General features: G+C 36.5%; 3 protein-coding genes across 5 annotated transcripts in view; 2 read left to right on the top strand and 1 right to left on the bottom strand.

The window, feature by feature from the left end:
* The window catches only part of LOC140957460 (serine carboxypeptidase-like 18), a 13,401-nt gene extending 8,439 nt beyond the window's left edge, over positions 1–4,962 (top strand). Inside the window, exons 4-13 of the mRNA XM_073414742.1 lie at positions 649–751; positions 867–904; positions 976–1,077; positions 1,407–1,493; positions 1,910–2,047; positions 2,536–2,607; positions 2,713–2,834; positions 3,301–3,414; positions 3,508–4,191; positions 4,753–4,962. Coding sequence (XP_073270843.1) covers positions 649–751; positions 867–904; positions 976–1,077; positions 1,407–1,493; positions 1,910–2,047; positions 2,536–2,607; positions 2,713–2,834; positions 3,301–3,414; positions 3,508–3,616 — 885 coding nt within the window. The 3' untranslated portion in view covers positions 3,617–4,191; positions 4,753–4,962. The remainder of the gene's footprint in view (positions 1–648; positions 752–866; positions 905–975; positions 1,078–1,406; positions 1,494–1,909; positions 2,048–2,535; positions 2,608–2,712; positions 2,835–3,300; positions 3,415–3,507; positions 4,192–4,752) is intronic.
* Positions 4,963–4,964: 2 nt separating this feature from the next.
* The window catches only part of LOC140969597 (probable ubiquitin-like-specific protease 2A), a 17,682-nt gene continuing 9,879 nt past the window's right edge, over positions 4,965–12,767 (bottom strand). For all 3 annotated transcript variants that reach the window (XM_073431010.1, XM_073430996.1, XM_073431003.1), the window contains exons 10-13: positions 7,593–7,683; positions 6,861–6,968; positions 6,109–6,474; positions 4,965–5,336 (exon numbers count right to left, since the gene is read on the bottom strand). In XM_073431010.1, coding sequence (XP_073287111.1) covers positions 4,965–5,336; positions 6,109–6,474; positions 6,861–6,968; positions 7,593–7,683 — 937 coding nt within the window. The remainder of the gene's footprint in view (positions 5,337–6,108; positions 6,475–6,860; positions 6,969–7,592; positions 7,684–12,767) is intronic.
* LOC140966579 (uncharacterized) overlaps positions 8,033–12,767 on the top strand; it is a 5,589-nt gene continuing 854 nt past the window's right edge. The window contains exons 1-5 of the mRNA XM_073426836.1: positions 8,033–8,609; positions 9,801–11,061; positions 11,464–11,753; positions 11,874–11,973; positions 12,463–12,517. Of these exons, the coding sequence (XP_073282937.1) occupies positions 9,801–11,061; positions 11,464–11,753; positions 11,874–11,973; positions 12,463–12,517 (1,706 nt within the window). The 5' untranslated portion in view covers positions 8,033–8,609. The remainder of the gene's footprint in view (positions 8,610–9,800; positions 11,062–11,463; positions 11,754–11,873; positions 11,974–12,462; positions 12,518–12,767) is intronic.

Raw genomic sequence — 12,767 nt, 5'->3', positions numbered from 1 at the left:
TTTTTTTTAAAGGAAAAAATACCGTTATATTTTGGACTTTTTCGATTATGAATTATTTTGAATTTTTTTTGCCTCCTTAATAAAATATATATCTACATCCCTTATCTCGAGAGAGTTTTTTTCTAATATATTATCTGCTCTTGAATTTTCTTGTATTTTCTCATAATTTTTATTTCAAGTAATTATATCAATAATTTTAAAATTAATATATACATCATATCTATTTTAATCACTCCATTTTTTTCCAATTGTTTTTAGACTCAAATCGTGAACGACTCAAATAAACAAAACAGGAAGATCATAGTAAAAAACACACGAGCATCAAAGAGATTAATCAAAATCAAATCTGACGATGAAAAGAAACATAAAAATTAAATATGATGTTATGATTGCTGAATTTAATCGAAGAAAAATAAGCTGTGAAATAATATATGTTATTGAATAATTTGTGAAAAATTATGTTTCTACGTTCATTTGCAAATTTAGAATCAATATTCATAACGTACTTAAGTTCGTTACCCACGTGCAACGCACGTGTTTTGCTACTAGTTAAACTAAATATATGAGATGGAGGGAGTAAAATGCTTGGTAGATAAATTTTGACAGATGAAATATATCTTTAAAAATATTTTTGTTCTTACAATCCAGTGGTTATCGTTCCATCCAAGATTCATCAAGAATCGACTGTACATTGGAGGTGATTCCTACGGAGGCAAAACTGTAACCTTGCTTGCTTTTGAAATTGCAATGGGTAAATTTTACCATCAATTAATTATTATATTTCCCTACATAAGAGTTTTCACACAAGTATGTGTTATTATATTATATTCATCCAGCAATTTGACCATGTTGTCACATTAACTTAGGAAATGGTGGAGGGCTGGAGCAACGAATGAACCTCAAAGTACACATTACTTTCATAACTTAATCTATTCATTGGAAGAAAAAACGCACTTGACGAAAAAATTGAACCAGGGATATTTCATTGGAAATCCTAAAGCAGATGAAGCCTTGGATATTAATGAAAAGTTCCCTTATGCTCATCGGATGGCACTCATATCAGATGAATATTTTGAGGTAAAATGCCCTGCATTATCCCTGAGAGACATTTTATCGAGTCCGAGTTGAGTTTGAATTAGATTATGCTCATCTGATTAATTTGACCGTGAGTTTCTAATTAATTCGATTCGAACATTGATTTAGCCACTCACATGACATATGTGCCCAATCTCTGATCACTTATATTATAGACAAGTTTGTTCGAGGATAGTGTAACATGCATGCTGTCAAACTATACAAACTAAGCAAAAATCTACTCAATGTTGCATGCAAGGTAATATCAAATATGGGCTGATGTTTTAAATAAAATGCGGTGTATAAGGGGTGAATTCTTTTCCTATTTTCAGTTAGCAAAGAGCAGCTGTAATGGGAACTACAGCGATCAAGATACAAGTAGTGCAGAATGCCGTTATGCTCTTCATCTATGTGGTGAGGTAAAATGAAAACTACAAGATTTTACTTCTTTTTTTGTGTTTTTTTGGGGTGGAAGTAGAGTTTTGGAGGAATAAAAAGTATGTTTAATTTTTTCTTGGAAGGAAAAAATTTTATTGCAAGTGTCGAATAATGTCAGCATGGTTGGATAAAATTTAAAAAATATGAGGTTAGAATAAAAACTTTGGAAATTTGGAAATTATGAAAACTTTAGTCAAAATTAATGATTATGTTCGAAAATAAGAAAATGTTTCGAAACTTGGTTTGGAGATAGAGAATAAAAAGAAAATGATAGTTTTTATTTATGTTGTAGGGGATGAGAAAGTATTTTAGGAAACTGAAAACAAGCACTGCGTGCATGTTCTTCATTTTCTTTGCTCTATGATTTATGGCAACAGTTACCGTAATATGAATGCAGTGCACAAAGAACGTCAACCATGCCTACATTTTGGATCCAAACTGTAATCTGCTTTCACCGAAACGCGATTATATTGTAGAAGATGATGATCCCGACGATTTCCTCTTCATGTTAAAACAAGAGGAGCAATGGTGCCGTGTAATGTCTTTAACTTTTCCTATGACCTGTCTTCGTAGTATATGAAAAATGACTAAGAAAACTCCAGTGGTTATTTTTCTATCTGAAGACATAACCTCCGATTGTTTGACAGAAAAATTATAGGTTATATTTTGATTTATGCAAAATATATAAACCTATCACCAAGTAAGCTGTAAGAATTCATATGAACTTTTTTTTATTTTGAAGATTTCATCATTTCAATAGAAGTGTGTATAGAAGAAACTATTAAGCGTAAAGGGGGAGCCCTTTTAATCGGATCAAGGCAATTTTATCATAAGATCAACGGATTTTGACATCTTGGATTTTTTAATATGAAAATTATTAAATTTAGTTTTATGGATATAATCATTTTCTGAAGGTTTTGAATACGAATATTGATTTTAAGAGTTTGTTTTACTAGTTATTGTTAAAAGATGTGGCTATGAATCTTCTTGAGTATTGTAAGGATTAAATCTTGTTGGTTGTAGAATAACAATTACTCGGATTCTGCTGTCTGGGCAAATGATCGAACTGTGCAAGAGGCTCTTTACATCAGAAATGTACGCGTATGCACTACCTTAAAATGAAGAGATTTTTTATTTTTTGATAAAACTACAAATTTTTTTATTTCATGTATGTATGACTTTAATTATTTCAACAACCAGGGAACCATACGAGAATGGATAAGATGTAACGAGAGCTTATCCGGTTACGAGAATAATGTCGCTAGCGTTATCCAGTATCATCAAATGCTAAATCAGAAAGGCTTTCAAAGTTTGGTGTACAGGTGATCCTCATGTACTTTTTTCCTTGGAAAAGCGGTTTTGAATCATGTTTCCACTTCGACGAAGTTGAGTCGGATCAGAAAGCTTGAAATAAGTTTTTGTGAATCACATATATGTGTCACAATCCAATGATGAATTAATTTAGGATTTGTAATTGTCCGAATTTACCATAGAATCAGATCATATGTTTGGATATGTCTGTAAACATGTGTCGAATCAGCGCCAACTTGATAACTGCATGCTCTATTATACTTTACCAGGAGAAATATTTCCTGTCGAGTGGCGATCGCCGGATGCATAAAAGTATAGACTGGATCTATGTAAATATATGTGTTACCCACACATTTTATCATTTTCATCACACAATATCACTTCCTATAGTTATACTTTTCCATCACCAGGTTTAATTTTCATCGATCACAGGACAATATTACCTCTGAGCTAAAATTTTGTATTTCTTCTCTCCAGTGGGGATCATGATATGATTGTTCCGTACATCAGTACAATAAAATGGATACGCTCTCTCAATCTCACCGTTGAAGATAACTGGAGGCCTTGGACCGTCGATGGCCAAGTCGCAGGGTTTGCTTTAAATTCTTGATGCTGCAGCCACAGATTTCATATTACTACATTCTAATGGTTTCTAAAATTTGGTTTGCTATGTTCCTGTTATAGATACACGGAGAAATATAAAAACGGAGAAGCCTACATCACCTTCGCAACTGTGAAGGCAAGAAAAATCAGCTCTATGCGTGATCTTTATAGGGATGAAGTGAAGAAGTGAATGGTAGCATCTAACTCGATGCTATTGTTTTGTAGGGTGCAGGTCACACAGCTCCGGAATACATGCCCAAACAATGTCTTGCCATGATAAAGAGATGGCTCTCTTTGTTTCCACTGTAGAGAAAAATGTTGGTATGGAGCCATCCATGCTATCCATGGATGGATTTTCTTATCATTAATAAGTGTGCTTGCTGGTCTATGTGGGTTATCAACATGGTGCATTATACTTCGATCATTGGTATTGAATTAGATGAGCATAGCCAATATATAAAGCATAAGTGCGATTGATACAAACTACATCTTGTGAACACTTCCACAGAATGAAATAAAATTGACATTTGACATTCTTTTTTACTAAATTTCGAGGGCTCAAACTCTCACCCAACCGAGTGTCAAACAATACAATATCAAGAATTTATACAGTCTTTGATCGGTGTTATAAGAAAGTGAAGTGACATAGTCTTCAGATGTGTTCCAAATCCAACACCCATGTTCTTGTTGTAGTACTTGTGACTGTTTTGTTTGCAGTTGTGTCCAACTCAAGCGTAACAGGTGGTTCTCGTGGCTTGGGCCTAGGTGGAGGAGGGTATATTGTGGATTCTACTGGTAATTATTTTGCATTCATGGTCGATTTTAAAAATAATTATTTTTTTTACATTTTTGTGAATTCAATCGCTTGCCCCTTGCAATGTCTACCTCCCTAAGTACTACACATCTACTAAATAAATTCACATATTTATTGATAAAAAGAGGAAGAGAAAATAAATCAGGACTCAGATTGGATTTCTTATCTTCTGCATCTGAGATGTTTGTTAAATAATAATAATTTATGAATTATGTATACTAAATATTTTATTAAGACGTAATCATTATTCCATGTCTACATACACAGAAGCATGAATGATGAACACATTATACCATCTTAAAAATATTTATTTTGGTAATGAATCATACGGTGGAAAATTACATTTTCTATAATATAAATTGAAAGGAGGATCAATAGATTTAGAATTGTCATCATTCATTTAAATTTGCATTTACAAGTTTAGGTATAAATTTAAGAGTATATTAAACCGTAAAATTTCCATAATATGCTCTTAGTTAATATAGAAGCAAATATATTTACATGAACATAAGGTTCCATCCACATGGATCAACCCAACACCCTTCGGTAACTCAATATAGAAATTTATGTATGTGAAACATGCGAGCAATCCGCAAGTCCGATGGCCTAGACGCATGTATATATCAAAAGTGCGCGCATGTGCATGTGTGAGCTCTTCTTTTCCTTTGTCGAGGGGAGGGAAGCAAAACCGGAATCATGACAATCTATGAAGTTTGGCTGCTAATCAGCATGATGCAAAAGATGAGGCACGGGAAAACGCAGGTCTCCTGCTGATGCTTTTGGTCTCCTTTTCCTCTTCAGAATCTGCAACACATGCTGCAAGAACCTCGCTTGATGGTGAAGAACAATCACTCTCATTTTTCTCATGGTCAGCAGTGGATTTGACTTGAAGAACCCAGTCTTCTTCATTATGTGCCTCGATTATGATAGAAGCCACAGCAGAAGTTGAAACAATTTCGCATTCAACATCCGTTTCGGATGTCTTGAAATTTCTAACAGAACAGGAGAAAGGTAAAGATACACTATTACCATCAGCTTCATCCGAGCTTGCCCAGAATGGTGGTCGAAAAGTTGTGGGCTTTTCATGTGCTTCTTCCTGTTTCAAATAAACGAGATCAAGAAACATATATTTTTGTTTGGAGGCCTGAATGATCAAGGGATACGTTCTTTAGAAAATGCAACATAAACGACAGAGGAATCAACCAAAAGCTTGGCATGGAAACAAAATAGAAGAAGAAAATTTCGTACAAGAAGATTTTGAGCACATTGCATCATGGTAAGCTAAGATGAATTTTTGTTAGATACTAGTACCCAAGTACAATTTACTAGACTCGTGTTAGCATGCAAGAAACAGCATCTAATAGAAAGAAAATGAGCAAAATTGTTGAAACTGAAGTTTGTTCACGCAAATCATGACACATCGAAAAACAAATAAAAAACTAGTGTCACGCAATTAATTTACTGACATCATCTTTTTCGATTTTCCTCCATAATTTTTATTTCTAACCTACCTAAACGAAATTCAACTTTTAATTTTATTTAAAAACTTCCACTGAACCTTCGAAAATTTCCCCAAAATTTGAGAATAACCCGAAAACATGCTAAAATTTTTTGTATAGTTTGACCATCATTAAATACATTATTCTTAGTTTTGCCATAAAAGTTTACAACATACTTCAATAACTACAGGAATCTATAAAAATATTTCCACATTACAACAGACTTGCACTTCATATTATATCCAACAATTTCCATGAATCCTACAAACAGAAATTAAATATTCATGTAATCTCGAAATAGCTAGTATTAACAATTTCTGTAAATTAATTAACATTATCGAAATATATACCAAAAACAATATATAATACCTTGATTGACACCAGCGGCTCAAAAAGATGAAGACATTCATTACTCACTGACTTTGCAAAATGACTTGGCTCTAACATGCCCACAAAAGGTTTCGGCCGACATATACTGGTAGATGTCATGTGAATTTGTTGATCGACACTGGAGTCGAACTTTTTGCCACGAAACATGTCTTTCTTGTTGGTTTCCTTCACAAACTCTACGCTATTATCTCCTTTATTCGAATTTTCACCTGGAAGACATATGTTATTACATACAGCAGGAGGATATTCTCCAACATCATCTCCAACTATCCTATATATCAAATTTCGAATCTGATCACGTTTTTTGAGAGACACCTCAGCAGGCAGGAATAAGTCCTCATTGAGCTGCATAAACAGATAGATATAGTCAATTTTCCAATATTAGATTAGTTATTTAACTGCATCGAACTCCCATATATAAAATTGATTGATTTAATTCAAAACTGTCTTCTAGGTGGTTCAGTAGCTAACACTCATCAAAAGCCAAAAAAAATATAATGCAGCAGACATGTTTCACAGCTGATAACTAAAGCTAACAAATTGATCGTTAACAAAATATGGCTCTTCCGTTAGTCGCTAAAAGGAAACTTTCAACATGTGAGTGAAAAAAACACACCAAAAGAGTAAAATATACCAGAAACTTAAACCCATGAAATCCATTTCAGTCGAGCTTGAAAAGACAGATAGCAAAACTGAATGCCCGAAGTTCCAAGTGAGACAAAGAAACTCACTATGTCAGCATATTTTCTCTTGCTGAAATTAGCAGCCAGTTGAATAAATAGTTCTGCATAGTGAAGCAAGAAGAGGCCACAATCGAAAAAGTTTTCCTGTTGTGGCAGCTGAAACACAAAAAGATGGAAAGAGAGAAACGGTCAGAATTGTTGGTAAATTGCAAATTAAGATGGAACAAAGGTGTCAAACTTCCATTTCAATCCAATTCACATGAAAAGTTAGGATCTTAATATCTGTACCAAAAATAAACTGAAAGGCATCAATCACCGATGGGAAAATCTCTTACCTGCTACGAGTTGATGATAAAACCAAAAAAGACATGAACTATGTAAAAGAGACATGAACTATGTAAAAGAGATGGCGAATTACATCTAACTACTAGTCATGTATCCATTTTAAAACCAATTTCAAACTTTTCTCCCTCAAAATGCAAATTAATTTCCAATTGACTCTCGCACATCCCCATCTCATTAGAATCCTGTTAATACTTTATGTTATCCATTGCACAGGAAAACATGGTCATTAAATTTCCTAGCTGGTCCTCCTACTAGTTTTCCTATCCACAATGAAAGATGGTTTAAAGATGTTACTTGTAATCCTCAAAACCTTCAAAACTTAGTTATACAAATGTGTAACTTTACTACCATGACAGCTAATAAAATTTATCCAGTACATACTTGTTTTATACAAGACAAACTGCAGTTGTGGATTAAGCCAGAAAGAAATAGAACCTGAAGGGCAACAAAAGGTAACTTCGAGAACTTTACTGACATGTCGGCCTCTGGTTCATTATGTCGCTCTTTCCATTCTTCCAACAAGTAACTGTCATTTTCAAGAACACTTGGATAGTTGGATGTATTACATGACTTGGGAAAATAACCAACAAGAAAGCAAAGCCCAATGATCAAATAGGAAAGATTGAAAATATACTGTATAAATATCTGATCACCAACAGATCAGAATTACTATTGTACTCCCTCTGGACGAAAAATAAGAAATACACGGAGGAGTCCTAGTTTTCAAAATAAAACACACAGATATTAAAAACCAAAAAGCCCCTTTAACTTGTGAGGCCCAATACCTAAAAGGCCCAGCCCATTTCATTTAATTAAATACCCAAACCCATTTGATAGAAATCATATCGTTCAATTCCAGCAAGCTCTTCGCCAGCCTTGCCCGTCGCTTTTCTCCATTTTCTGCTTTAGTCGCGCAGCGCCACCGGTGGTCGGAGAATAGTGCAGCAGCTTAGCAAACTTTCTTCCTCCATTCTATTAGCTTCTTTCTTGCCTTGAATCAGAAGGTTGCAAGCTTGATCGGTCTTGTTTTTCCAGCAACAGTTTGTGTGAGCTTCGATTCGGGTTTAGGTAAGCTTTTGGCTTCGAATTTTTGGTTGTTCTTGGTGGATTAGTTTATAAAAGTGTAGCAGTAAGCTTTTCCCCTAATTTCCAGCTCGTTTTTCAGATCGTGAACAGTGTTTCCGGCGACATTCCGGCGAGCTACTTCTCCGAGATCACTATTGTGCGTTTTAGCCTAGATTATTGAGGTATTAAGCTTGAATTTCAGAATTTGATAGGTTGTATAGGCTGCCCGGAAATTTATTTTTAACCGAGCCGATATAAAATGTTTTAGTCAGTTGGAATGCGTTATATTGAAGTATATAGTGAATTTATATTGTAGGTTATATCGTTGGACGAGTTCATTCGATAGTCCTTAAGAAATTATCGTGGTATTATAAGTTTATAATTGAGGTACGCTCAAACCTATATCATTACGACGCTTATATTGGCGTGTAAGAATATTCGGTGAATGTTGTTTGCTATTACGTGCCTTGAATGTTTATTCTGTTGCATTCATGCATTAAATTGTATTGACATAACATATTGAGCCTTGACTCCTTTGACGGCGATTTATGTTGATTCCGTTGAGATATATTGAGTCATCAGAGGGACGAGTGGGTTAGGATTAGCCACATTCCCAGATGACAGCTAGGGACGAGCGACTTAGCTACTCGCATTCCCGATGCTACGTGCATGGACGAGCGGCGATTTGATGCTGCATTCCTGGCACGGGTGGCCACTGTTACTGTTGATGATGTTATTCGTTTGGACTCCATTTAGTATCCGTTATTCCATTGTTACCATTCATGCATCGCATATCATTGCATTTACTTGATATTATTACATGTCTTTTATATACGTCGTGATTTTACTGGTTTGTCGTACTGGGGTCCGACCCCTGTTTTCTTTTTATGTTGTGGTTGTTTTTGATGCCATAGCAGGTCATTCCAGGGGATTTGACGCGTCTGGTGGAGCGTCAGCGAGTGGTACCCAGTAGTCAGTCGGTTTGTGTCAGAGTTCCCAGATATTTATATATATTATGCTGGTTTGATACATTTGCCAGGGAGATGCCCTGTGTAGCTGTATGGTGATATTTTTTGGGTTGTTTGGGATTTTAATTGTGGTATGTCGTGTCTAGTCCTGGCCAGTGCGGCTGTAGGATGTTTGTGTGGTTGATTGTGAACTTGATGTTATTTTCGAGCGTATATTATTGTTGTTGTGTTTTGAGATTTTTGGGATGTCCTACTTACGGGGAGGTCATGCCGAAATTTCTGTAGGCCCTAATGAACGTTTTTAAACTCGTTTTCGCTGTTTACACCAATTAATCCTTGTTGTTTGATAATTAAATATTAATTAAGTGCACGGGCCCTCACAGTTTGGTATCAGAGCGTAACTGGGATACGCTCGAATTATAGTCTAGGACACTCGAGTTTAGGCACAAATAAAATGATTGTGCATGTGTTTGATTATTTGCTCTTACTTGTTTGTATGTTTTGAATTAATTGTATCAGCATGACTAGAACGTATTAGTTTAAGTTTATGCTCTTATACTAGACCGATTATTTTGTTTCTGCCATTGGATTAAATCCTTGTGTCTTGTAGATGGCACCTGGACGTAAGGGTAGAAAAGGAAAGGAAGTTGCTCAGGAATCTGAAGCTCCTAATGTGAGAGGACTTAACGAGACTGAATGGGGAAGACGAGGTCGTCGTCCTCGTGGTGAAGTACGAAATGTTAACGTTGAGCATGAAGTGGATCAGTTGACTAGAGGAATGGGTGAAATGGAACTAGTGATATCCCGATTTCAGAACATGCGTCCTCCTCGATTCTTTGGGAATGAAGATGGTGAGAAAGCTGTAGCATGGTTAAAAAGTATGAAGCGTTTGTTTAATATGTTGGAGTACACTCCTGATTTGCAACTTAAGTTGGCTATTTGTCAATTAAAAGACCGAGCTCAGTTATGGTGGGAAACTACCGAGGAAGCTCTGAAGGAATCAGGTGAAAGAGTTACTTGGGATGTATTTTGCGCACAGTTTGCTCGAGAATATTCACCGCCTTCGTATTATTCGGCCAAGGAAGCTGAGTTCAATAGATTGACTCAAGGTAACATGACTGTAGTGGAGTATGCATCTCAATTCTCAGCACTTCTTGCCTATGTTCCTCATGTTGCTAGCAGTGATCGGAACAAGCTATCGCATTTTATGCAAGGATTGAATCGAACCATTTGCACTTTAGTAGTTGCTGGAGCGCCTGTTAATTATGCCGATGCTGTAGAGAAAGCCAAGAATGTGGAGGCAAGTCTACTTTTGGCAGAACCACAGTCAGTTCAACCAGGTTTTCCTCAGAGTTTCGGAGGCAATGTGCCGATGCCAGTTGGTGCACCACTATACCGTCCTTTACTGCCGTATCAGCCTTCGCAGTCTTATCAGCAACCAAAGCAGCAACACTTTAAGGCCAAAGGAAAACAGTTCAAGAAACAGAGTCGTAGTAGTTCTTCTAGTTCTGGCAGTCAGCGTGGAGGTTCAGTTGGGTCACCAGGTGGAGTATTTTGTGATCGTTGTGGTGGTAAGCATATCAGTACTCAGTGTACGGGAGTTCATGGATCTTGTAATATCTGTGGGCAAGTTGGACATTATGCTAGAGTATGTCCGAATGCAGCAAGACAACAATTTCAGCAACCTCAGTTTGGTCAGGGTTTTAGAGGATCAACAACTAGACCTTTTGTTCCCACTCAGTCTTTTCAGCAGTCTAGCTATCCTCAACCTAGAGGTTCTGTTCCGCAGCGTTTTCCAGGGCCACAACAGGCTCAAGTTCATGCTCTAACTCGGGATCAAGTTCAAGACGCACCGGGCGGAGTTATTGCAGGTATCTGCCTTATTTTTAATCATCCTGCGCGTATACTGATAGACACAGGAGGATCTCATTCATTTGTATCTGTTGTATTTGTTGATGAGCATGAGATTGCCTCTACTTCGTTGATAGATACTGTGTCAGTCTCTACACCTGCCGTGTATGTTTGATGTCTCATGAGATAATTCTGAATTGTGTGATTAGCTTCGATGATAATATTATGATAACTAATCTAATCAAGCTAGATATGTCTGTCTTCGACTGTATTCTGGGAATGGATACTCTGTCAAATTATCGAGCTACCGTTGATTGTTTCCATGGAGTTGTCAGATTTAGACCGTATTATGGCAGTAAATGGAATTTTTACGGTAGTTCCATTAGTGTCAGCAATGGAAATGTTTAGAATCTTGTCATCAGGAAATGAAGGATTCATGATCTATGCAGTTGATGCGACTCAGGGAAAAAGATTTGAAGTATCAGATATTCCTGTTGTCAAGGAATTCCCTAATGTATTTCCCGATGAGATTCCTGGATTTCCATCCCAGAGGGAAATCGATTTTAGCATTGAGTTGGTGTCCGGGACAAATCCTATTTCGAGAGCACCATATCGTTTGGCTCCAGCGGAATTGAAAGAACTCAAAGAGCAATTACAGGATTTACTGGAAAAAGGCTATATTAGACCAAGTATGTCACCTTGGGGAGCTCCGGTATTATTTGTAAAGAAGAAAGACAGAACGATGAGAATGTGCATTGATTACAGACAGTTGAATAAAGCTACTGTGAAGAATAAGTATCCTCTGCCGCGTATCGATGACTTGTTTGATCAGTTGCAGGGTACATCAGTGTATTCAAAGATCGATCTTCGTTCTGGCTACCATCAGCTTAGAGTTCGAGAGGAAGATGTTCCGATGACAGCATTTCGAACCCGTTATGGACATTATGAATTTCTAGTTATGCCTTTTGGATTGACTAATGCTCCAGCGGTTTTTATGGATTTGATGAATCGCGTTTTTCGAGAATTTATAGACAGATTTGTTATTGTCTTCATAGATGACATTCTGATTTATTCAAAGACAAAGAAGGAGCATCGAGAACATTTTAAGGTTGGTCTTCCAGACACTAAGAGCAGCGCAATTGTATGCAAAATTTTCTAAATGTAAATTCTGGCTGGACAGAGTTGTATTTCTGGGTCATGTTATATCAGCTCAAGGAGTATCAGTAGATCCAAATAAAGTGGAAGCTGTTATCAATTGGCCAACACCGACGAATATTTCCGATATTCGAAGTTTCTTGGGATTGGCAGGATATTATAGGCGTTTTATCGAAGGATTTTCTATTATAGCAAGGCCTATGACCCAATTAAAGCAAAAAGATCGACGTTTTGTGTGGACTGATGAATGTGCGTCAAGTTTTCAGACATTGAAGGAAAAGTTGACAACAGCTCCAGTGCTAGCTTTGCCATCAGGCTCAGGTGGATATGTTGTTTGTTCAGATGCATCTCTAAATAGACTTGGTTGTGTTTTAATGCAAAATGGGCGAGTGATTGCATATGCTTCTCGTCAGTTGAAACCGCATGAGACCCGATATCCAGTTCATGACTTAGAGTTGGCTGCTATTGTGTTTGCATTGAAGTTATGGCGTCATTATATGTACGGTGAGCAGTTTGTGATTTATTCGGATCACAAGAGTCTTAAATATCTTTTCTCACAGCCGGACTTGAA

This window comes from Primulina huaijiensis, chromosome 2, assembly GCF_012295235.1.
Source record: "Primulina huaijiensis isolate GDHJ02 chromosome 2, ASM1229523v2, whole genome shotgun sequence".
Classification (NCBI taxonomy): Eukaryota; Viridiplantae; Streptophyta; class Magnoliopsida; order Lamiales; family Gesneriaceae; genus Primulina; species Primulina huaijiensis.
The sequence above is the reverse complement of the archived record's forward strand: the minus strand, read 5'-3'. Positions and strand labels throughout refer to the sequence as shown.